At 55.4% G+C, this 24,590-nt stretch overlaps 2 protein-coding genes across 2 annotated transcripts; both read left to right on the forward strand.

The window, feature by feature from the left end:
* Positions 1 to 486: 486 nt before the first annotated feature.
* Positions 487 to 6,926, forward strand: RABGGTA (Rab geranylgeranyltransferase subunit alpha). Its single transcript, XM_061430328.1, has 17 exons — positions 487 to 576; positions 890 to 947; positions 1,118 to 1,228; positions 1,608 to 1,732; positions 1,913 to 2,100; positions 2,358 to 2,561; positions 2,867 to 2,950; positions 3,036 to 3,118; positions 3,207 to 3,308; positions 3,412 to 3,517; positions 3,614 to 3,665; positions 3,808 to 3,896; positions 3,994 to 4,082; positions 4,178 to 4,294; positions 4,909 to 5,022; positions 5,952 to 6,039; positions 6,712 to 6,926. Exons 2-17 carry the CDS (start codon positions 945 to 947, stop codon positions 6,858 to 6,860), a joined length of 1,704 nt encoding a protein of 567 aa, XP_061286312.1. The 5' UTR covers positions 487 to 576; positions 890 to 944; the 3' UTR covers positions 6,861 to 6,926.
* A 2,599-nt stretch (positions 6,927 to 9,525) lies between these two features.
* On the forward strand, positions 9,526 to 23,865 carry TGM1 (transglutaminase 1). The gene is made up of 15 exons (XM_061429881.1): positions 9,526 to 9,577; positions 10,008 to 10,391; positions 10,541 to 10,729; positions 11,708 to 11,956; positions 12,346 to 12,464; positions 12,572 to 12,679; positions 13,111 to 13,285; positions 13,693 to 13,831; positions 13,966 to 14,069; positions 16,735 to 16,823; positions 17,336 to 17,489; positions 17,597 to 17,878; positions 18,009 to 18,169; positions 18,508 to 18,644; positions 23,463 to 23,865. Exons 1-15 carry the CDS (start codon positions 9,526 to 9,528, stop codon positions 23,686 to 23,688), a joined length of 2,568 nt encoding a protein of 855 aa, XP_061285865.1. The 3' UTR covers positions 23,689 to 23,865.
* The last annotated feature ends 725 nt before the right edge of the window (positions 23,866 to 24,590 follow it).

The following is a 24,590-nucleotide window of genomic DNA, read 5'->3' on the forward strand; positions in this document are numbered from 1 at the left end:
AGGGTGTGAAGAAAGGAGTGAGAAAAGGAGATCAACAACATTTAGGGGAAAACAAGGTGAACAGACGAGAAGAGAGGGACGAAACTGCAGGAGAGACCAGAACACGGTGTCAAGTCGAGGCAAGTCAGTAGCATCAAACACTGCAGACGTCAACGAAGATAAGGACAGGAAACTTCATGTTAGGTTTGGCAACTAAGAGGTGGCCAGTGCGGCCAGAGTGAGGTCACTCGAGCGATGAAAGGGTGGGTTTCCGGCTGTTGAAATCTTTTCAACTGAAACGCAGTTTGAGCATCTGGCTGGGAGCTGCACCCCGCGCTGCTTTCCCGAGTTCATCAGAGTCGAGCGTTCACACTGACACACCAGAAGACTAACAGGAACTTGGCGTTTTCGAACAGAGCGCGCAGGAATCCTGCGCAGGCGCTTCCGAAGTCGGTCGGCTCTCCCGCGAGCCCCTCCCCAGGCCTGCAGAGGGAGCTGCGCCTCGGAGAATCCAGGGCGTGACGCCGCTCTAGCCAGCGCTCGGGCTCGGTGGCGGGCGCCGCAGCTCCGCGTCCGGCTCGCCTCCTCCCAGCACAGGTGGGTCCGCCCGCGGTGGGCAGCAGTGCTTGGGAGCCGTGGGGCGGGCGGGTAGCGGCAACCTCTGGGCACGGAGTGGTCCCCATCACCTACGTGCCCCAACTCGGGCTCGGCTCCGGCGGATCGGGCTGTGGCCAGGGCCGCACGTGTGCAAGTCCGGTTCGGGTGGGTTCCTCCTGGACTTGCAGTGTCTGTCCCAGGACCCCTTAACACCCCAGGGGTCTCCGCCCGGGCTTGCTCACGGCTTCCTGGGGACATCGAGGGGCGGAGCTCCAAGGGGCGGGACTCCCATGATTGACACGTCTTTCGCCAGGTTTCACGGGCACCAGTGGACCCTTCTTCCCCTGCCCTGAATCTGAGCCAGCACCATGGTGAGAACCCTGAGCCCAGCTCCTCACCTCCGCATGCTCATGCCCTTGCCCTTGTCCGGCGTGGGCTTGCCTCCGTTGCCCGATATAAACCTGGGGCTCTGCAGGGGTGGTTCCGGTGGGTCTGCCCCAGCAAGGCAGCCTGCACTCTTGCAACCCGCCCATCCCTATAGCACGGGCGCCTGAAGGTGAAGACATCGGAAGAGCAAGCGGAAGCCAAAAGACTAGAGCGGGAACAGAAGCTGAAGCTATACCAGGCAGCCACCCAGACTGTATTCCAGAAGGTGGGGCCTTCAGAGGTAGTCCTCTCCCACCGTGGCTCCCTTAGCATAGTACTTGGCCAAGAACTGCGCCTCAGAGTCAGGTTGCTTGAATCCACATCTAGGTTCTATCACTTACTAGCTGTGTGTCCTTAGGCAAGCTACTGAATCTCTTTGGACCTCAATTTGCCCATCTGTAAAACAGGGCTAACGATTGCACTTACTGCATAAGGCTGTTGTGAAAATCAACGATTGCAAGATTACATATTATCCCATAAAGGGCTTTGTATAGTACTTGTAGTAAAGTGTGGCATTCACAGAACATTCAGTAGTTCTATTTATGTTATGAAGCTCTGTAGCAGAAGAGTGATGTGATCCCTGATCCTGCTATCTGTCTTCTCAGCGCCAGGCTGGAGAACTGGATGAGTCAGTGCTGGAACTGACAAGCCAGATTCTGGGAGCCAACCCTGACTTTGCCACCCTCTGGAATTGTCGACGAGAGGTGCTCCAGCAGCTGGAGGTCCAGAAGTACGTAAGAGTTTAGCGCCCAAGGAAGATGGCCCTCGCTCTGGCCCTGCCCGGCCTGGGTCCAGGGGTGAAAGAAGAATGGGGCAGCCAGGGGCATAGGCGGAGGGCTGGGTGCAGAAAGTCAGGGGTGAACTGAGACTGGGTGTTGGAGGGCCCTGACCCCCATTCCTCTGGGCACAGGTCCCCCGAGGAGTTGGCCACTTTGGTGAAGGCAGAACTGGGCTTCCTGGAGAGCTGCCTGAGGGTGAACCCCAAGTCTTATGGTACCTGGCACCACCGCTGCTGGCTGCTGAGCCGCCTGCCAGAGCCCAACTGGGCCCGGGAGCTGGAGTTGTGTGCCCGCTTCCTCGAGGTTGATGAGCGGAACTGTACGTGCCTGCAGATTCTGTCTCCCTGCCTACACCTGCCCCATGTCCCGGTAGTAGGGCCTCAGTAAGGTCCAGAGTTGGGAGGGATGGCCAGGATGGGCCCACTGAGCTGATGACACAAGGGATGATGAGGTCAAGTATGTCCTCCATGGAGGGCACAGAGGTGTTTCTTGGGGTCTCCAAGGGGATGCCAGGGTCCCAGCCAGGCAGCTCTTCTTGCCCTGCTTCTGAGATGTGTTGTCTGCCTATCCCCCTAGTTCACTGCTGGGACTACCGGCGGTTTGTGGCTGCACAGGCAGCTGTGCCCCCTGCAGAGGAGCTTGCCTTCACTGACAGCCTCATCACCCGAAACTTCTCCAACTACTCCTCCTGGCATTACCGCTCCTGCCTCTTGCCCCAGCTGCACCCTCAGCCAGACTCAGGACCCCAGGGGCGCCTCCCTGAGGATGTGCTGCTCAAAGGTAAGCAGGGTCAGGGCGTGCTTGAGAGGACTCTGCCATGCTGCCCTTCTGACCCTGATGCCTAGACCTGCTCTTGAAGTTACCACTCGGGAAAATGCCTGGCTCTGGGGATGCATAAGATCCAGCCCCTGGCTGCAGAGAGCCCAAGTGTCTACTTGGCTCCTGATGTATGCAGCCCCTGGGTAAGGCTGGCATATAAGTGAAACTGAAGGCAGGAAGTTCTCCAAAGAGAGGGCAGTATGTGGGGGTAGACAGGAGCCCAGAAGGGTCCTAACCAAAGCCCCATGCCTCCTTGGCCCCTGCAGAGCTGGAGCTGGTGCAGAACGCCTTCTTCACTGATCCCAATGATCAGAGTGCCTGGTTCTACCATCGGTGGCTCCTGGGACGAGGTGAACAGTACAGAAGAGGTGGGGATTGGAGCCAAGAAGGAATGGAAGGATATTTAAGGAGACCTGAGACTATTTCTTCCCACAGCTGATCCCCAGGATGCCCTGCGCTGCCTGCACGTGAGCCGGGATGAGGCTTGCCTGACTGTCTCCTTCTCTCGGCCCCTCCTCGTGAGTCCTGAAGCTTTTGCTGAAGGGTACCATGGATGGTGGGCCTGGTGCCGTTGGAGTGATGGTCTGTCTCTGTCCCCTGCACCAGGTGGGCTCCGGCATGGAGACCTTGCTGCTCATGGTTGATGAGTCACCCCTGGCTGTGGAGTGGAGGACCCCAGAGGGCAGGAACCGGCCTAGCCACATCTGGGTATCCCAGGGTTGGTGGGTGGAGTCGGGGCTGGGACAGGGCTGGGGTGGGACAGTCAGAAAAGTGGTGCAGCCTGGGCTTTCTCTTAACCCTGTGCTCCCAGCTCTGTGACCTGCCCGCCACCTCCCTCAACGATCAGTTGCCCCAGCATACATTTCGTGTCATTTGGACGGCAGGTGATGCCCAGAAGGAGTGTGTGCTCTTAAAAGGTGAGCCAGCCTGCAGCCTCCCCGCTTTGCAGCAGCACCCCCCATCCCTGTCTTCCTCTCACAGGTGTCCTCTCCTACCCCTGCTCTGTCTCTCAGGCCGCCAAGAGGGCTGGTGCCGGGACTCCGCCACGGATGAGCAGCTCTTCAGGTGATGAGCACAGGGAAGCACACAGACAGGAGTAGGGCTGTGCACTCTGGGCAGCTGGGTGGGATGCCGGGGGCTCAAGTAGATGTCTCAGACTGGCTACTGGGGATGACCAGCACTGCTCCCCCACCCTGCCCACCCTCAGGTGTGAGCTGTCAGTGGAGAAGTCCACGGTGCTACAGTCGGAGCTGGAGTCCTGTAAGGAGCTGCAGGAGCTGGAGCCTGAGAATAAATGTGAGGCCCGATTCCCCTGAGCTCCTGCTTCTCTAAGGAGGGCCCATCCTAGACAGGCTCCTTGCTAGGACCTTCCTAATCCCCGCCCTCTCCCCAGGGTGCCTACTCACCATCATCTTGCTGATGAGGGCGCTGGACCCCCTGCAGTACGAGAAGGAGACACTGCAGTACTTCCAAACCCTCAAGGCAAGTTGGGTCCGCGGGAGTTGGCACGGGGGCAGCCCAACACGCAAGGGGCAGGCAGCTGACACACAGTCCCTGTGCCCTCTTCTCCCTGCCAGGCTGTGGACCCAATGAGGGCAGCGTACCTGGATGACCTGCGCAGCAAGTTCCTGCTGGAGAACAGCGTTCTCAAGATGGAGTACGCGGAGGTGCGCGTGCTGCACCTGGGTCACAAGGTAGGGCGTGCGCATGCGCCTTCCCCACCCTCGCCCGCTGGCCCGCCTCCCTCTTCCTCAGGACCCGGCAGTGTCTATATCTGCTCCTCAGGCCTCAGCCAAGACACTCAGCGTCCCCCGCTTTGCCTTCCATCTCACATGCCCTTCTGGACGTTTCTTCCTTAGCTCATTCCATGCTTCTCTCCCTGGGGCAGACCCCACCACCTAACAGCTGAATAGTTCTCAGAGATTTCTGACAAACTCCTGACTCTCTTTTTCCTCTGTAGTCCTTCCTAATCAATCTCCCCAACACGTTATTTTTATCATGGCGCTGCTGCCCACCTTTGCTCCCACCAAACCAACTCCGGGCTCACCAGGCCCTCCCCCGCTAGTGGTCTGTGTTCATCCCAGCACCGTGTACCTGCCCTGCTCCCTGCACCACAGGCCACCGGCCCCGTGTCCTTGATCTGCAGCATGTACTGCCGAGGGTGGTGAGGTATGCTTCCCAGCTGCTCCCTCCTGTCCTCAGCTGGGGTCCCCTAGGGCCTGTGTGGGGCGCACTGGGCGAAGGCCTGATAAACGACAGCTGAGAGCTGTCCCCCAGGCCTCGCTGGGTATCTCGTCCCCCTCCTCAGGATCTGACGGTGCTCTGCCATCTGGAGCAGCTGCTCTTGGTCACTCACCTTGACCTGTCACACAATCGTCTCCGAGCCCTGCCCCCTGCCCTGGCTGCCCTGCGCTGTCTTGAGGTAAAGCCCCCAATCCTCTGTCATTGTTCTGGGTTTTCCTTTCTGCCTCAGCGATTCTCTTATCTACTTCTTCTCATGTGTCCTTGTGAATACATAGTAACTCATGCTAATGTCTGGGCTTCATACCACATTCCTCAGTTTATTTCTTATCTTTCTAAATCCTGTTGGCCCCTAGTATCCTGAGCTCACTTTCTCTAAAAAGGCTTCTAACCACTAATATCTCCAAAATTCCTAATCCCTATAAGCTATAGTAAAATATGCTAACATTACAACATTCCTTAAATCTTTAGCTTCTAACTATTTTAATTATTCCTAAGCCCTTCAGCAAACTCCTTTGCCATAAACATTTCCCTACAAACAGGTTTCAGATAGCAATCCCTCCCATGGCCTCAAGCTGCGGCCTACGTGCTCATCCTGGAACACTCTTCTGTAAAGGTCCTTGAACGAATGTCAATGATTAAGTTTATGAATTATTCTCTGAGCACAGCTGCAGAAGGCTTTGTGCCTTCTCATGCTCCTCTCAAGAACAATAAGCACCTTAATATTCCTTTCAACTCAATATTCCTTTCAACTCAGCCGAGGAGAGGAAAAAACAAGTCAGAATCACAAGGCCTAACTCCTTCATCCCAAGTCTGTGCCTGCGGGACAAGGAGAGGGAGTTGGGGCTGTGCCTCCATTTTGTCAGTAATGCCTAACGTGGCTCCTGACACCTTTCCCCTTCCTCCACCTCAGAAGTCTCCCCACCCTACTAAGAGATGTCAGGGTCCTCCAGCCCCTACAGATGACCCCAGCCTTCTCTTCTGTCACCCAGCTTGATCCCAGGAGCCCTTCCATACCCTGTAAGCTGATCACCCTAGGCTCCCCAGTGGCTTGTACCAATCCCATACTGACAGCTGCCTGCCTGCCTGCCATGTCTTCCCTGCTCCCAGGTGCTGCAGGCCAATGATAACGCAATCGAATCCCTGGATGGTGTCACCAACCTGCCCCGGTTGCAGGAGCTCATCCTGTATAACAACCGTATCCTTCCGTCTGGGTGCCGTTCAGACAGCAGGGAGGGCAAGGTGCCACACCAGGAAGGGATGGCCAGGAGGCAGGACGGGCATGCCCTGGGCGTGAGGAGGGGGTGTTGGCCATCTAAGCTGAGGAGAGGATAGCCTGGCGCTGTATGAGGCTGTCATTGAAAACTGTCATTGTCATTGAAAACTCTCACTGGTAGAGTTTTGCAGGATGGAAGGAAGTGACTCCCTCAAACCTGAGTTCACAAACCGCTGCCTATAGATGCTCTTGGGTACCACATCGTATGTTTAAAATAAGGAGGTTTTATATTCTTTAAAAAATCTAGAATTCTGATTCTTCTCAAAACGTGTAAGTTGAAGCATGCTTTGGCCTGCATTTCTACTTGGGAGCCCTTGGCCATTGATGAATGATGGGCGCCTCTGCAGCAGGGGCTGGGTTTCCCCTTGGCCACAGTTTCCACCACTCCTCTGGGACCATATTGCATCAGGGTCCTACACCTCCTGCCTGGCCCCCGGCAGGTATCTGCAGCCTAGAGGCCTATGTCCTACTGGGAAGTGGCCAAGGGGCCCATCCAGCAGGCTGCTCAGTAGCAGTGCTCGTTCTGCAGTGACAGGTGTTCAGGAGCAAGCGGATCTGGAGAACCAGCTGAGCTTTCCTTGACTCCTGCCCAAGGCCTCCAGCAGCCTGCGGTGCTCCAGCCTCTCACCTCCTGCCCCAGGCTGACCCTCCTCAACCTGCAGGGCAACCCACTGTGCCAGGCGGAGGGCAGCTCGGAGCACCTGGCCGAGCTGCTGCCTTCGGTTAGCAGCATCCTCACCTAAGAGGCCCTGCCCCCACCCTTGCCCTTTAACTTATTGGAACTGAATAAACAATGAAGAGGTCCCTGAGCGCTGCTAAGCTGCTGCCGCCACCACCATTATTGCTGTTACCACTGCATTTCTGGACAAGAAAGGGAGAGAGATGTGTCGGCTCCCCCTCTCTGCTTCCGTTTTATGCTCAGTCTTGCTGTTCCCTGTCGCAGAGCATCAGAACCTCCATTTTGGGGGCAGAATCTGGGCCACGGCTAGATTGGAGTCTGCCTTCTGCTTTGGGGCTGGGCTGCGCCTAAGCTGCAGGCTGGCATCAGGTTTGGGTTCAGTTCTAGTTGGAGTGGGGCTACAAAGCACCTGGAAGTCTCTCCAACTAGAAGGGCTCAGAGAAGTTTCTTCCGTGATCTGTGCCCCTTCCAGATACCCTGTCTGCCCTGGCTCTCCTTCACCAAAGCTGTTCCCAGGAGGTGTGTTCAGAGCACCCTGGCTCCACTCTCTTATAACAACATTATTAGTCCTCATGAGTAGCATGCCCAGGATAAAGAGCCCTTGAAAATACTTGATCCCATTTGATCCCCACAAGCTCTCAGGGCTGAGATGATTAGGCTCATTGTGCTGATGAGGAAACTGCTGTTCAGACGCACCCAAGGTTGCTGAGCTCAAGTGCTGGAGCCAAAGCTGTCTCTGTAACTTGGTCTGGGATTCCAGATTCATGTTCTTGCTTCTGGATTGGGCAGAACTTGGACTTAGCTCCTGAAGTACCGAGATGGTGTCTTTTCCCAGGGTCTCCCCTCCAACACACACAAGTACCTTGTCCTGACTCTGAAAGCCCTGCAGCACTTGAGCCTCCCGGGAGGAAAGGGGAGTGGCTCAGGGGTGAGGGCACTGAGTCAAACCTGGCTGGGTGGGGAAACAGAAAGATTGATTGAAACAAGAGGGAGCGAATGTGACCAGGCATTTTCCTGTTTCCCTGAAAATCTACCTGGGCCTACATGTACACACACAACTCTCAGGGCCCTCCCTGTCCTTTTGGTATCCAGAGTGATACACAAATAGCCTTCCATGAAGCCCTTTGGCTGACCTGCCTGGAAATTGGATTCCTGCTCTTGAATGTGCTGGAGGTGGGGTTAGACACCCCCTGCCAGGTCTGGAGCTTAGACTTGGACAGGAAAAGGTCATGGGGATGTGGAGGGCTCTGCCAGGTCCTGGAGCCTCCGTCCCCACTCCCCAAGGCACCTCCCTGCCACATGCATCACCAAACTCAGCCTCTCCTCTAGGCAGCTTCCTTGTATCTCCTTGCCCTCCCTGTTTTTACTGTCTTCTGTTTAGTGTCCCATGGGCAGAGCTGGGACAATGGCAGGATGGAGAAAAGAGAACCCAAGAACAGGTCCCAACCTTCCGGAAGATGCCTGACCTCCTCTTTGCCTTGGGGTTCTCTCAGTGGCCTCCGTGGTGTTTCTCCCAGGGTTGGGATGGAATTGGGCAGGTGCCTGCAGCCGGTTGGTCAGGATTCCTAGGAAGAATTCCAAGTTGAGAACCGTGGCCTCCAGCTCACCAGACATTTGTCTCAGTGGAAGAAGGGGGTACTCTGCAGCCTGGGGGCAGAGACTTCATTCCCACCTGAGCCTCAGAGCAAAGACCAAAGTCACCTCCAAACCCCTGGGGGGTTGGGGAAGGGTGACCATTAGAAAACGAAATCGCTTCCACTCTGACCTTCCTAACCCCAAAGGTGGAGGGACCCAGGGAGCAGGAAGCAGCTCTCACTCATACTGGGGGCTTGGCGGAGCCAGAGGAAGAAGGAGGGACAGGTGGATGGTAGGGTCAGAGGATCTGGTAGAGCCGGCAGGTCAAGGGCTGGCTGGTGGAGCCAGTCTGAGGGCCAATTGCTGATGTCACCAGTATGTAACAACTTGGGATCCAGGGACCTCCCTGGACTGGGTGAGTCCTAAGAGCCCATGGGCAGTTTCAGAGACACAGCCAGGCAGCCTGAGCTTGGGAACAGCAAGTCTGCTGGATAGAGGTGTGGGTGGAAGGGGCTCCCTGCCCCATTGCCCTCTGAGCTTCTCCACCGAGAAGGTGCCTCTGATGCACCCAGTTTGGCAGGCAGCATCCCCCAGACAGGTGGTCTCACCGAGTCTTTCCGACTTCAGCCCTCATAGACTCCAACCGTGCCCTCTCCCTACACGTCGGTCCTTAGTTCCTCGAAAAGGGAAAAGAGGGTGTGGCCCAGCGTCATTTCCCGGCCCCCAGACGCTGGACCTCCTCCCCCAAGTGGGGGGACGAAGCAACCTTCCTTCCTCTTCTTCCCAGAAGCTTGGCCCCGCCCTCCCCCCTTAAAAACCACTTACCGGCCCGCCCCACGCCTTCCATTCGTGCGGCGGAGTCCGTCCAGTCCCATCGGTCCCCACCTGTTCCACCTCCGCCGCGGGACTCAGAGATGCCATCGCCAACACCTTCATCAGGTGAGGGGCTCCGACGGGGCACTGCTGAACCCCAGCGATGCTGTCTGGCAGCCGAGGTCGGGTCCCAACAAGGTGGAATGCGGGCCAGCCAGAGCCTGTCCGCCCCAGCGAGGCTCCTGGAGACCAGAGATCCCCTGCCTGGGAAGTCTGACTTCAGGCACCTCAGGCCCCTCCCAGCAACTCCTCATGGGTGTCTGACCCAACGACATGGGGAAATGCCAGGACCCCCGGTGGTGAATGTCACTTATCTGTCTAATTCAGAGAGCAGTGGGTGGGGGATTCCTTCTAAGCAATGGGTCCTTGAGGCTGTCAGCATTGGATCTCTAGACTGAGGAGCTGGCAGGGGGAGCAGGCTCAGGATGGTCTGTGCTGCCGCCTCTCGAAGCTGTGACAAGTGTGCACTCGTTTCCTGGGATGAGTGCTGGAGCAGGTTTCTGGATTGGGCATCTGCTTTGGAGGATGTCCGTGTGAGGGTGAGAGGGGAAAAAGACTCGTCTCTCTAATTTGGGGAATTTCTCTAGGTGAGTGAAAGGAGTCTTTGGGGGAAGGTCTCTGGGTGGATCTGAGGGAATCTCAGGGTCAGGGTCAGATCATCTGTCATCTGGCTGGGATGGAATCAGCTCTCTGGATGGAGGGTTTCTGGGTGAGCTGACTGGAGCATCCTGTAGGGGTAAAGGAGATCTGAGTGAGTGATCAGAGCCCCCCTGCCTCTTTCACGTAGGTGGTCCTCGTTCAGATGTCGGCCGCTGGGGCGGAAACCCCTGGCAGCCCCCCACCACACCTTCTCCAGAGCCAGAACCAGAGCCAGACAGACGTTCTCGCCGCGGGGGCCGTTCCTTCTGGGCTCGCTGCTGTGGCTGCTGCTCTTGCCGGAACACAGAAGACGATGACTGGGGGCCTGAGCGCCATGGAGACCGGGGAGGTCGAGGATCTGGCTCCAGGAATCGAAGACCCGACTCCCGGGGCTCAGACTCCCGCCAGCCTGGCTCCCGGGACTCCCGCCAGCCTGGCTCCCGGGACTCCCGCCGGCCTGGCTCCCGGGGCAGTGCTGTGAATGCAGCTGGAGATGGCACCATCCGGGGTGAGGCCCACCTGGCCACGTTATCTGAGAGCCAAAATGCCTTAATTGGGCCTGAGGCTCATTCTGACATCTCTGGGGGCCTGGGAGGCTAGTGGTGGGGGCCTGGACGCCCCGTGGGGCTTTACTGAGCTAGAGCTGTGGCCTTGCAGAGGGAATGCTGGTGGTGACTGGTGTGGATCTGCTGAGTTCACGCTCAGACCAGAACCGCCGAGAGCACCACACGGACGAGTTCGAGTACGATGAGCTGATTCTCCGCCGTGGGCAGCCTTTCCAAATGGTCCTCTTCCTGTCTCGTCCCTATCAGTCGTCTGATCATGTCACCCTGGAGCTGTGCATCGGTCAGTGGAGCCTGCAGTGGGGGATGGGGATGATGGTGGTGAAGTGAAGTAGGGGTGGTGGTGGAGTAGGGATAGGGAGCTGGTTAGCAGGGCTGCCAGCCCTGGTATTAGGGTCACAGGGATGTCTTTAGGCTCCTCCCTTACCCCACTCCTCACCCCTGCCAGCTAAGGCAGGTGTAATCATGTAAGTATGTCCCCCAGAGGGAGGGTCTTGGCTTCCCTGTTTTCGTTTCCTAAGCTCACCCTCTCCGAGCCTCCAGGAGCATTTGTCCCAAGATACTTTTCCTTTGGATCCTTACTACTGCATCCTCTCCAGTGTTGCTGCTTTTGGGTATCTTTCTTTCTGGGTCTGCCCTCCTTCCCCAGGATGTGACTTCACTCTCTGTCCAACTCTGTCTCTCTGTTCCCATGGCCCAGGGCAGGTGCCTCCCTCATTGCATTGCTTGGTGGCCATTGACTGCCTAGGCTGATGATTATACTGCTGCCGGGGGCGGGTGACTCCTGGTACCCTTTGATTAGGGCCTAGCCTTGCCCACCCCAGCCTCTAATTTCCCAGGTACCCTTACCACCTCCAGCAGGGATGCCCTGGGCCCTGGCATCTGCAGCCCCAGTGAGCAGGCAGGCTTTCAGGACAGGAACTGTGCTTTCATGTGGGGCAGGGCCACCTAGACCCAGACAGGGCGGCTCTGCTCCTCCTGCCCGGGTACTGGGACAGTCAGGCAGGTAGAGGGTGACGGTGACCTGGTCTCTTCTGCTCACCTCCGAGCTAAGTGCAAGGGAACAGGTTTGGGATGTTGGACTGGAGCTCTGCCCTGACATGTGGGCACACATCGGGTGGGGACAGAGCTATTCTCAATCTGGCCCAGGTAATTGTCCAACTTGGGACACACATCCTGGGTGGGGCTGAAAGAAGTCCAAGGCTCCATCCCCCTGCTTCAAGTGGGCTGCAGCAGCTAACTGGTGTTTCCTCCACGGCAGGAAATAATCCCGAGGTGGGCAAGGGCACCCATGTGATCATCCCGGTGGGCAAGGGGGGCAGTGGAGGCTGGAAGGCCCAGGTGACCAAGTCCAGTGGGCAGAATCTGAACCTACGGGTCCACACCTCCCCCAATGCCATCATCGGCAAGTTCCAGTTCACCATCCGCACACGCTGTGAAGCTGGAGAGTTCCAATTGCCCTTTGACCCCCGCAATGAGATCTACATCCTCTTCAATCCCTGGTGCCCAGGTGAGCTGCTGGAGCAAAACTCGGACAGGAGGGGAGGGCGTGTAGGGCTTCCTTCGCTAGATCTGGCTACGCGCCTGGGTGCCTAGCCCTAGGAGAAGCCAGCTTCCCAGTGTCCAGGTGAGGGAACCTCGATGCAGGACGTAGAGAAGTGACCAGCCCAAGGTCACAGAGCCGCATCACCTCTCCTGGTGAAGGGCCCTGGTAACAGCCACCCTTCTCCCATTATCCCCTATCCTGTTTGCTCTGTCCTTCCTGGAAGCAGTGCTGTCAGGCTAGAGGCGTCCCTGCTCTTCCTCTGCAGTCATGAGCCCTGCAGAAGCAGCTGAGGGGCAGGTGGGACCCAGGGAGAGGGCTGAAGGGAACCAGGCATATGTGTTTTGGGGACACAGAGGACATCGTGTATGTGGACCATGAGGACTGGCGGCAGGAGTACGTGCTTAATGAGTCTGGGCGAATTTACTATGGGACAGAAGCGCAGATTGGCGAGCGGACCTGGAACTACGGCCAGGTAGGGTTGGCTGGGGCCTCGTGCCCTTAGGGGCACTAGAGGCAGGTGAGGTGGGCTGGGGGCGCAGGTGCTAGCCTAAGGGTCACCTCTGCCCTGGCTCCCCCCAGTTTGACCACGGGGTGCTGGACGCTTGCCTGTACATCCTGGACCGGCGGGGCATGCCCTATGGAGGCCGCGGGGACCCCGTCAGTGTCTCCCGGGTCATCTCTGCCATGGTGAGCCCCCTTGAGTCTCTGAGCCCTACTGAGTGTCTGCCTGCTGTCTCCCGCCCCCACTCCTACCATTTCTGATTCTTCCAGGACCCCAGCCCTGTCCGTGCCCTTGCAAAAGGTACGGTGGGAAGGGATCTCACTCATCTCCCCTCCCAACCTGCCCCCTAACCCTCCCCTTCCTGGCTCCAGTTCCAGCTCTTGTGGAATGTAGGGCCAAACCCCAAACTTGGCACACCCAGGATTCACATTCCTGTGTCAGACCAGGATGGGGGGGCAGAGGGCTGTGGGAGGGGCAGGCAGGACTCAGGCTGCCTCTGAATCCTGAGCGTTTAGGGGTGAGGGATGGTTGCAGGGCCAGGGGTTGGGCTGGGGGCCACATGGCAGGCCCTGAGCCTCTTCCCCAATTCTGCCCCACCCCATCCTGTCCTGGACAGGTGAACTCCTTGGATGACAATGGGGTCCTGATTGGGAACTGGTCTGGAGATTATTCCCGCGGCACCAACCCATCAGCATGGGTGGGCAGCGTGGAGATCCTTCTCAGCTACCTACGCACCGGCAACTCTGTCCCCTTCGGCCAGTGCTGGGTCTTCGCTGGTGTGACCACCACAGGTAGTGGAGGGATGGGACGGGAACCGCCTGGGCTTTACACGGAGGGTGGAAGGAAGCTAGGCTCCACCTTCATGAGCCCAGCCCAGTTGTGGCTGCAGTGCAGGGACGGGCGGGGGTGGCTGGCAGGCTGGCCTTAATTATCATTAATTAGTGTTAACAACCCAGAAAGGCCTAGAGGAGAGGAGGGAGAAGGGACAGTCAGGCACAAGGCCAGGCAGGTGGCCTGGCTTCCCCTAACACCCAACACTCCCTGGCTCGGTGAACTTCTGACTCTAGTGACCCCTGACCCAGCTTGGCAACCCCAGTTGCCCCTGTCCCCTTGCTATTCCTGACCTCATGCCTCACCTGCCCCCCTACCCCTGCCCTGGCCCGGGGCCCTGAACCCAACCCTGGCCGCCCCCCTACAGTGCTGCGCTGCCTGGGCCTGGCCACCCGTACTGTCACCAACTTCAACTCCGCGCACGACACAGACACTTCCCTCACCATGGACATCTACTTCGATGAGAACATGAAGCCCCTGGAGCACCTGAACCATGATTCTGTCTGGTGAGGCTGGGGCTGGGCTGGGCTGCCTGTCCCTGCTGATGACCAGAGACCCGAGGCCTGGATATCGAGAGCAGGGGATGCTGGGGAGGCCCCAGGTAGGCAGCCCACTGAGCCCTCCATCTATGTCCATCCAGGAACTTCCACGTGTGGAACGACTGTTGGATGAAGAGGCCAGATCTGCCCTCAGGCTTCGATGGATGGCAGGTTGTGGACGCCACACCCCAGGAAACCAGCAGTGGTGAGCAGGGCCCCTGCCTGGCTCCTAGACCCCACTGGGGGCCCCTCCCTGTGTCCCCAACTAGGGGAACAAACTCCAGTGTCCTGGACGGGGACTTGGAGTCAGATCCTTTCGTTCCACAGTTCTTCAAACGGACTCATGAGGGCAATCACCATGTGACCCGTCATTTATTTTCACCTTTCTGCATAATTATTTGCCCCAATTTTATTTATTTATAATGGTTATTACACTCAGATGGCTCAAAAGTCCAAAGATTTGAGAGAATTCAGGGAGAGGTTTCCCTCACCCAACAAATCCACTTTTTCTACTTACATTTTTATTTACATGTCCTGGAGATAATTAATTGAAAGACCTTTTTATTTATATATATATATATATATATATTTTATAGTTTAAAAGTCACTATTTTAAGTAAAGAGCTTCCCAGGTGACTCAGTGGTAAAGAATTCACCTGCCAATTCAGGAGATGCAGGTTCGATCCTTGGCTTGGGAAGATCCCCTGGAGGAGGTCATGGCAACCCACTCCGGTATTCTTGCCTGGAGAATTCCACGGACAGAGGAGCCTGGTGGGCTACAGTCCATGGGGTCATAATGAGTCAGACACAACTGAGTGACTAAGCACATTTTAAGTAAAACATGCTTGGAAGAAAAAAATATATAGAATTGTGTAACATAAAATGGAAAATTTCCTATTCTCTCTCAGGTGGTTTCAGTTTTGTTTCAAGGAAATTTCTAGACCTGAATTCCGGGAACAGATTCCAGAAATCTGTGTGTTTTGAAAGTTCCCCTGGTGATGTTGCAGATCGGCTGGATTAGAGGCTTTCTCTAGGGCACAGTGTTAGGTCAGCAGCAGCGTGAACCCAGCCCCTGACTTCCTCTCTTTTGACACATATTCTTGCTTTTACCAAGTTCTTCTCATTGCTCCGCTGAGTTATATATATGGTATGGGGGAAAAAAATCAGGGTTCAGGTAGGTTCAAAGGATATAACAGCTTCTATAACGCAGTCCAGCCTAAGAAATAATCACTTATGGTGTAACCTACTAGTCTCTGTTCCACAACGAATGTTTCTGCAAAAATTAGATCTCCCCAGACTTTCCTGGTGGCCCACTGGTTAAGACTCCACACTTCCACTGCCAGGGCTGCAGGTTCGGTCCCTGGTGGGGGAAGTTTTGCACGCCATGAGGTGCAGTCAAAAACAAAATTAGATCTCAAACAGGTCCCCCACACCCTTCCCACTTAATAATCTGGCCCCAGGGAGCCCTCACCTGCCCCTCCAGCTGCTTCTCCCCTCCCTGCCTCCCCCTTCTCCCTTCCTCACCCTGAGTCAGATAGCCCTCCCCTAGCCTACCTTCCTCTTCTGGTCTCTGACCAGACCTGTCCCTCTCAATCATCTCTGTAAATAGTGCCCCCTGAGTTATACAACCCCAGAGATGCCTGTGATGTTGAAACAGCCTGTCACAGGACACCAGGAGACATGAGTTCCAGTCCCCACTCTAGGAAGTGGGTGGGCTAGGTGGCAGGCAGGGATTCTGAGGCCAGCCAGGCCCGGGCTTGATTCTAGCTTGATCACTTCTTAGATATGTCATCTTAGGCCAGTTCCTTGCACCTTTGAGCTCTGGTGTTCTTGTTTGTAATATGGGGATGATGTATACCTTATAGGGTGATTGGGAGGAACCAATGAGAAGTCATATTAGACTAGCAGCGTGGCTGGAGCTTAGTAGCTACTTAGTAAGGATTAGCTCCTTCCAGTCTCTCTGTGTCCGGCTGTCTTACATCTCCTGGCAGTCACTTTGCCTTGCTGAGCCTATTTCCCCATCTGTAAAAGGAGACCCTAGTTCAAGGTATTTTCTAAGATTCTCTCCTGTTGGACAGCCCTCACTTCCTGTTCTGTGTCCTCTCAGCCACACCTCCTCTCTATCAACCTGTCTCCTCCAGAAAGCCCTCCAGAGCATGTTGAAGACAGACATTGTTTCCTACCAGCTCCCCTGTCACCTCCCCACAGAAAGGATACCGTGGGCTATAGAGCTGAGGGTGGTTCTGGATCTTTCTGGAATGGTGACTGTGATTTCATCTCTTTCCCAGCTGGCAAGCAGAGCCATAATGGGCTCTGGGTTTGTTTTGATGTAGGATGGGGTGGGTGGGGTGGGATCTTGACCTCTGGGGGTCATAGACAGCCGAGATCCAGCTTCAGCCAATGGAGGAAGTGTGCCAGCAATTCGGTTAACAAGGCAGGCTTATCCCCCCTACAGTCGTCACTGCCCCCCTCACCCCCACCAATGACTGAAGCAAAATAGAACTGCTCTCCCCTTTGTTTGCCCTCCCTGAGCTGGACTGTGAAGTGAAATCAGTCAGTCGTGTCCAACTCTTTGTGACCCCATGGACTGTAGCCTGCCAGGTTCCTCCGTCCGTGGGATTTTCTGGCAAGAATACTGGAGTGGGTTGCCATTTCCTTCTTCAGGGGATCTTCCTGACCCAGGGATCAAACCCAAGTCTCCTGCATTGCAGACAGACTCTTTACCGTCTGAGCCACCAGAGAATCTGGACTGGTGGGGGCTGAACCTGGGCAGTGGGCACTGGGTGGGCTTGGAAGGGTGGGCCCAGGATCTGGGGGTCCTACTCAGCCTCCCTGGATCTCTCACCCCTGTGGTGCCCTCACTCCCATAGGCATCTTCTGCTGTGGGCCCTGCTCTGTGCAGTCCATCAAGAATGGCTTGGTCTACATGAAGTACGACACACCCTTCATTTTTGCAGAGGTGAGAGCTGTGCGCCTGGTGCCTTCATGGGCAGCCTGGGGAGACCAGGGCACTGACGTTGGTCCTAGGTTCTCCAGGCGTGCCCCACTGCTGACCAACTACCTCTGTGACCTTGGGCAGGTCACTCATTCTACAAATCTTAGTTTTCCCAACTGTAAAAAGCCATAATAATGGCTGCCGTGCTTTCTGTGCTCAGGATCAAAAGAAATAATGGGTATGAAACTGCTTTATAAGTCATGGAGTCAGCAAGTGAGTGCAAGGGATTACTGTTATTAATGCCCAATGCACTGTGAGGAGCCTCCCAGATCAACTTCTTTCCTGCTTTCTGGCCTTGTCTGGCTCAGCTTGAAAAGTCTCCCAGTTTCACTCTGCCAGGAAGCTCCCAACCTTTGGATCCGGCCTTCCCTGCAGTTCCTAGGATCCGGGAAGGCAGCTGGAGGGTCATGCCCGCCCTCAGACCCTCTGGCTCATTCATTCCTGGCTCACACCCCTCACAACTGCCCTCCTGACAGGTGAACAGTGATAAAGTTTACTGGCAGCGACAGGATGACGGCAGCTTCAAGATTGTGTATGTGGAGGAGAAGGCCATCGGCTCACTCATCATTACGAAGGCCATTGGCTCCAACATGCGGGAAGACATCACGCACACTTATAAGCACCCAGAAGGTAGCAGCTCCCCATCCCGGCCAGCTCTGGCCACAACCAAGGGTGCCTTCCAAGCGCCCGCCCAGCCAGCAGCAGCTGTAAGCTCACCCTTGACCCTCAACCCCCAGGCTCAGAAGCAGAGCGGAAGGCAGTGGAGACCGCAGCCGCCCACGGCAGCAAACCCAATGTGTATGCCACGCGGGACTCAGCGGAGGATGTGGCCGTGCAGGTGGAGGCGCAGGACGCAGTGATGGGGCAGGACCTGATGGTCTCCGTGGTGCTGACCAACCGCGGCAGCAGCCTCCGCACCGTGAAGCTGCACCTCTACCTCTCTGTCACCTTCTACACCGGCGTCACGGGATCCGTCTTCAAGGAGAGCAAGAAGGAGGTGGTGCTGGCGCCGGGGGCCTGTAAGTGCCCCGTCCCCAGCCTGTAGCACCCGCCTCCATGGCTGGGTAGCCCAGGGCTGGGGACATGGAGACCTGGGGAGGCTGGGTCTGGGGAAGCAGGCCTCGGTGACACCAGGCTTCTTCCCTGCAGCGGAGCGTGTGACCATGCCTGTGGCCTACAAGGAATACCGGGTCCACCTCGTAGACCAGGGGGCCATGCTGCTCAACATCTCAGGCCACGTGAAGGAGAACGGGCAGGTGCTGGCCAAGCAGCACACCTTCCGTCTGCGTACCCCAGACCTCAGTCTCACGGTAGAGCAGCGGGCTGGGCTGGGGCAGATTGGAGGGCGAGGTGCAGGGCACTAGGACAGAAGCAGTGGCGGGAGGAGGTCAGGGACCAGCCTGGGCTCTTGGGCTTCGGTTCCCTTTTCTGGAAAATCAGGTCTCCTTTCCCTTACTCTGGGGTGGCTTCAGCTGGGGAGTAGGTTGGAGTTTCCTCTCTGGCTTTGGGTGAGCCCTCCCCAAGAGGCAGGAATGTGGGGTCAGGGCGGTCTTCATTCTAAGGAGCTTTCCCTCCCTCTCTGGTGGGACTGTCCAGTCCCATAAATTTGGCCCGAAGCTCTGATAATGGGGGTCTCTTTCTCTCTCAGTTACTGGGAGCAGCCGTGGTTGGCCAGGAGTGCGAAGTACAGATTGTCTTCAAGAACCCGCTGCCTGTCACCCTCACCAACGTCGTCTTCCGGCTCGAGGGCTCCGGGTTGCAGAGGCCCAAGATCCTCAATGTTGGGTGAGTGCAGCCCCTCCTTCTGCCCCAGCCACTGCCCTTGCCAGCCTCCTGGCTGCATGGGTCCCCCCTTTGTCCCTCTCCTGCTCAGGTCAGGACGGTAAGGTCTGTCACTTGGGGCCAGCCAGCAACACCTCCTGCCTGAGTTCAAGAAGGCCTGCTTCAGGCAGTGCTCCTCGGTGTCCCTGCCCTGCCTTGCTGGCTTGTTAGGGAGCTAAAACCTCAAATAGGAATCACTAGTAATTTGTCACTACTGTCGCCCAGCACTCCAGAGTTGAGCAGGCACTTTCAGGAATGTAAGCTCATTTGGAGACCCCCAATACCCTTTAAAGTACATTAGAGATAATCATATGATGAGCTTCAGGTCCTGGCTTCATCACTCATGGGCTGTGTGCTCTATGTATGATCTTCTCTATGCCTCAGTTTTCTCACCTGTAAAGCGGGGATAACAGTAATAACCTGGCTCTGAGAATCACAGGAGACAATGCATGTAAAGGCCTCAGCGTGGTGCTGGGCACAGCATCAGTGCTCCGCTGGTAGCTGCCCCTCTTTACAGATGCGGCAGCTGAGAATCACAGGAGACAATGCATGTAAAGCCCTCAGCGTGGTGCTGGGCACAGCACCAGTGCTCTGCTGGTAGCTGCCCCCCCTTTACAGATGGGGCGGCTGGTGGCCACATCTCCCAGAGGGTCTCGGCTCCTAAGGGGCAGGCTCCACTCCTCCACCACAGTGAGCACCTCACGCAGGCTCTCGAGCTGGTTGCTGGGCTGGTGTGGTGAGCAGAGTGAACAGTTCCTAAGGAGAGAGCCCTGTGCCTCAGGCCCTCATCCCACCTGCTGGGGCCTGATCCCAAGGGGAGGCTGTGTGCCCAGCAAGTGCCCAAGGTCGTGTTCCCAGGCCATGCTGCCACCTCTGACATGGACTCACACATGCAGGAACAGGGAAAGCAGAGAAGGCCAGAGGCTGACCTTTAAGATCAGCTTTCTGGTGACAGGAGCAGGCATTTTCCTCATCCAATAAAGAGCACCCGAAGGAAAGTGATCACACTCATGGAGGGGCTGGGTGGGGAAACAGAGGGTCCCTGACCACCCTACCCATCCCTCTCCCCCAACACACAGGCTCTGCCTGGGGGTGGCCACCCCTTTCGCCAACAGACCAGAGCTGAAAAGGCTGCTGTTCTGACCTTTGCCCCATCCTGGGCTCCTGGGTGAGGGGACACCTCACAAAGGAGCGCTCTCCTCCTATCGCCCTAAAAGAGTTTCTGGCAGCTTAGAGAGTGGAGCTTGGAACTCCCAGGCAGCCTGCTTGCTGGGGTCTCTCACCTGCCGCTGACAGACAGTGCTTCCTCTGTCCTGAGGGGTCCCCGGAGCTGGGCTCCCTTCAGCTTCTCTGCCAGATCTTTGATTCTCTTCCCTTCCAGGGAGTAAGGCAAGGGCCACCCACACTGCGTACTGGAGACTCAGCCCCTCTCTTCAGCTGTGGGGCTTGTATGGGCCCAGTCTCCCCACCAGTAAATGAGAGGGTTGGATGGTGGTTTCTCAAAGCAGGCACTCGGTTGACATTCTGTGGCTCCTCCAGCTACTGTGAGCCCAGGCGGGGCCTCCAGCACGGGTGAGAGCCCCGAGCTGCTGATTTGGGTATATTATTGGCTGGCCAAAAAGTTCGTTTGGGTTTTCCCCTAACATCTTAGAGAAAATCCCTGAACAAACTTCTTGGCCAACCCAAGCAATTCCAAAATTGGCATTACTTTGCTCTCATTTGCACATCAAAGGCTGTGGTATGGAGCCTCATTATGGCAGAAGGCATGCCACCCCACCTGCTGACTGGCCACTTAATAAACATTCCAGCACTTACTCCTCCAGACAGCTGTTGTCACCACTAAAGCAGTCACCAGGGGAAGCTAGAAGTCTGCTCCAAACCCTTCTGGGAATTTCCCCCAGAGCCTGAATCACATTCTCTAGAATGTCCTTAGAGTGGTCTTCTAAAGGAGTGAATTTGACTTTGGGGAGACAGCTTCAAGTCATTTAGAACTAAGATTGATTAATAAGGTAAATAAGTGAGCCGGGTGGGTCATAATGCCCTTTTCAATCAGAAATGAACCTTGGCTGTAAAGGAGGGACAGTGACTTGGCCAGGTGTGAGTGCACGCCCAAGTGGGTACATGTAATGTGTGTGTGGTTTTAAATGGCTGTGAAGGAAAATCTGAGAGGAGCTTTTTTAAATGTTCAATGTGGTGGAACAAGAGCATAAATGCTAATTTGATGCTAATACTCAAATTGGCATCAAAGACAATGCTAATTTGGATGTCTAAGTTCTGATGTCCTGTCAGGGAGTTTGTTTTATTACTGGCACTCAGTTGTGGGCACATTCCAGTGTTCGTAGCTGATGTGTTTGCCTCAAACTCTCAAACTAGGGTGCAGTCAAGGTCTCGCCCGACACTAAGATCAGGGTAGGGAGAGATCTTGACATCCCTAGTTGGAACCTAGAGAGCAATTTATCTTGGAAATAATCTTATAAATAAAGGCTAGGCTCTGAAATAGTACAGTTCAATTACACATGTGTGTGCTCAGTTGCTTCAGTTGTGTCTGACTCTTTGTGACCCTATGGACTGAAGCCCACCAGGCTCCTCTCTCCACGGGGATTTTCCAGGCAAGAATACTGGAGTGGGTTGCCATGCCCTCCTCCAGGGCATCTTCCCGATCTGGGGATCAAACCCATGTCTCCTGAGTCTTCTGCATTGCAGGAAAATTTTTTACCCCTGAGCCACCGGAGAAGCCCCACAGTTCAATTATAGTATGGGTAAATAGACTTTTGAAGGTTGGTCTGAACCCAAACAACCTTTAACCTCATATCAATGGAAAAGTGGGCACAAATTAAAAACACAGATTTGTTACCAGGCAGAGTACAGCTTGAGGCTTCCGCTGTAACTCAGTGGTAAAGAAACCACTTGCAATGCAGGAGCTTAGGAGATGCAGATTCTGTCCCTGGGTTGGGAAGATCTCCTAGAGGAGGGCATAGCAACCCACTCCAATATTCTTGCCTGGAGAATCCCATGGACAGAGGAGCCTGGCGGGCTTCAGGGCACAGGGGCTCAGAGTTGAAGATGACTGAGGCAACTGAGCACGCACGCAGAGTATAGCCTACCTGTTAAGTTGTAGACTGAATTTCAAGTTGGATATTCTGATAGGAAGTCTAGAAATTAAGTCTACAACCTATCAGGTAGGCTATAGACATCTATCTTCCAGACTTTCCTACTTCTCGCCTTCATAGAGCTTGGAGGCACCTTCAAGACCGTCTGATCCCACCCCATCATTTTATATTCACTTCCATTTTACATCAGAAAGTGAGGATGACTGGTACGTGTTCTAAACTACACAGTTAATGGGGTAGAAGGAGTACAGAGTGGTCCAGGGACGTCCCTTGGCAGCAGGCTCCAAGCTAAATGTTTTGCTCCAAGGAAATCTTTGATGTTGGGGTGTTGGCTCATTCCCTTGGAGGACTGTGGTGTTTGCACAAGTCTGGCTCCAGAAATCGTCCCCAAGGCAGGCTCAAGTTTAGCAGGGGCCAGAGGTAAGGGTTTCAGGCAGAGGTGGGAAAGGACAGACGCTAACAGGTGTGATCAACTGCAATATACATTCAGTCACAGTCAATGTGTCTGCGCACATGCAGATTGCTGGAGGAGCTCAGAGAAAGGCGAGATTCATTTTCCTGAGGGTAGGAGGTGCTCCAGGGAGCCCCCAGTGAAGAGGAGGTGTGAACTGGGTCTGGAGGCAGCCCAGAGGCAAGGCAAGAAAACGGGGTGAATTCAGGGGAGGGGTGGAGCTCACTGGGGCTGGTGGGCAGGAGGAATGTGGTGGGGGGTGGGGAATGATCCCAGGCAGGCGGGGTGAGTCAGAGTGAGCCTGTGTGTCAGGTCGGGGAGCTACAGTTTTGTCTATCTCCCAAGCAACAAGGAAGCCAAGCCCTTGAAAGGCTCAGTTCACCTCTGAGTGACTGGAAAAATGAATGGAAAATAAGATGAGAGGCAAGGAGGGCAGTTAGAAGGCAGGTGAAATTGTAAATTCCTGGAGAGGTGATCTGAGACTAGAGGTGCCTGGGAAGGAAGAAAATAAAGACACTGAGGTGTGTGTGTGTGTGTGTGTGTGTGTGTGTGTGTGTACACACTAACGTGTATTTCTCTCACATACACACTTGCGTGTGTGTCAATTTAAAGATGCCTATTGTCTCTGTTCTTGGGAGGGACTGCAGTGTTGTTTGCTTGCCTTTTAGGGGACTCCAGTTTTGTTTTGTTTGTTTGGGGCTTTTTTTTCCTTTTTCTTTTTTTTTTGAGATAACATCCTAAGAGGTGATGGTAGCAGAGAACTCCTTTTCTTCCACCTTCTTCCTTGGCAAGCCTGGAAGTATTTGGCAACACTGTGTCAAGCCCCAAAGTCTCCTTTTGAGGTTTCCTTGATCTTGGAAACCCATTAGGGGATGGGGCTGACCTGGTTGGGGCAGGAGCATCAGTGATGGAGAGGAAGGGGGCTGTGCTCGCTCTTCGCCCAGATGTTTGTGAGAGCAGGGAGGGAGGAGTTCTGAATGCCGAGGAGGTTTCCAGCTCGGCAGCTGGCTGAGTAGCTACTGATCACGCTTTGTGGAGGCGGACTTGGGGTTCAGGCTCTGTCCTCCTGTAGGTTAGGTCGTGGGTGTAGAGATTCCAGCTGAGCCCAGAAATGCCTGAAGGGCTCCGCCTGCTGCTCCTTCCTTCCAGCTGCCCCATCAGTCCTTACTCCCCACTCCACACCCTGTCACCCCAGGCCCATGACCCTATCTCTGCCCACAGGGACATTGGGGGCAACGAGACAGTGACCCTGCGCCAGACGTTCGTGCCTGTGAGACCAGGCCCCCGCCAGCTCATTGCCAGCTTGGATAGCCCACAGCTCTCCCAGGTGCACGGGGTCATCCAGGTGGACGTAGCCCCGGCCAGCGGAGGCGGGGCCTTCTCAGACATTAGAGGCAGCGGTCGCTCAGGGGAGACCATCCCCATGGCCTCTCGAGGTGGGGCTTAGCCCTGAGCCAGGAGCAACGGGACTGATGTCAGATGAGCAAGGACACTGCCTCAAGACGGGGGGCTACGGCAGAGAGGCTCCCCAGGGGCTTAGGTGGGAGACCCGGGCCCCTGGGAGGAGCTGATCTCATTTGCACAGATGCTGGACGTAGATGCTAATAAACTGTTTTTTAATAAAGCTGCTGTTCTGTCCATGTGTCAGTCTATGCCAAGCCAAGGAGTGTGGGCTCACGGCCTATCCTGGGGATGCAACTTGGCATTTCTGACACGCCTAGTTCTGAGAAGCGTGGTTGTCAGATCACCAATGGCACCTCTCAACAGCTCTTAATGGGGGCTGCTTGGCATCAGGACAGCCTCCAGTGCTTCCCTGGCCAGTCTCCCCCCACCCCAGGGTGCTTCTACTGACCGAAGCCCTTCTGAAGCTACCTGGGCTGAGGGGGACTGCCCCTTCCACAGCAGCCCCTAATGGAGAGAAGGAGCTAAATTCCTTTCTATGGGCACATGTTTGAGGTAGAAATAGGCTGGATTTCTCTGGGAACAGCAAAAGTCACTTTCCAGTATTGATCTTCAAATATCCTTGTCAAAGAATTTTTACAAAAGTAATACATGTTCAGTGTTAAGCATTAAGAAAATACAGAAAATGGTAAAGGAGAAAATAATAATCCTCAACTCCCACCATGTACAGAAAGTAACTTAACATTGTTTCACATGCTGCTTGCCACCATCCCCTGGAACCCTGCCCATAAATTCCTACAGAGTTAAATATTCTTTGAAAACACCTTGGTTAGAGACTAGATGGTAGACTAGGCCCTCCTGGTCCCTCGAATCTCTGGCTGCCGTTCTCACTCTCTTCAGCTGGTACCTCTGCCTCTGCTCAGGTGACTCAGGCCTCTGTCCTGGGCT

Source organism: Bos javanicus, chromosome 10, assembly GCF_032452875.1.
Source record: "Bos javanicus breed banteng chromosome 10, ARS-OSU_banteng_1.0, whole genome shotgun sequence".
NCBI lineage: Eukaryota > Metazoa > Chordata > Mammalia > Artiodactyla > Bovidae > Bos > Bos javanicus.

Bases quoted from the DNA above. Each gene is read 5' to 3' on its own strand.
- RABGGTA (XM_061430328.1), top strand. The intron at 4,083-4,177 runs GCAAGTTGGGTC...TCTCCCTGCCAG, and splicing joins AGTACTTCCAAACCCTCAAG to GCTGTGGACCCAATGAGGGC. The intron at 6,040-6,711 runs GTATCCTTCCGT...CTCCTGCCCAAG, and splicing joins GCTCATCCTGTATAACAACC to GCCTCCAGCAGCCTGCGGTG.
- TGM1 (XM_061429881.1), top strand. From the start codon at position 9,526: ATGCCAGGACCCCCGGTGGTGAATGTCACTTATCTGTCTAATTCAGAG. The intron at 16,824-17,335 runs GTGAGAGCTGTG...CCCTCCTGACAG, and splicing joins CACCCTTCATTTTTGCAGAG to GTGAACAGTGATAAAGTTTA. The intron at 17,490-17,596 runs GTAGCAGCTCCC...CTCAACCCCCAG, and splicing joins CACTTATAAGCACCCAGAAG to GCTCAGAAGCAGAGCGGAAG.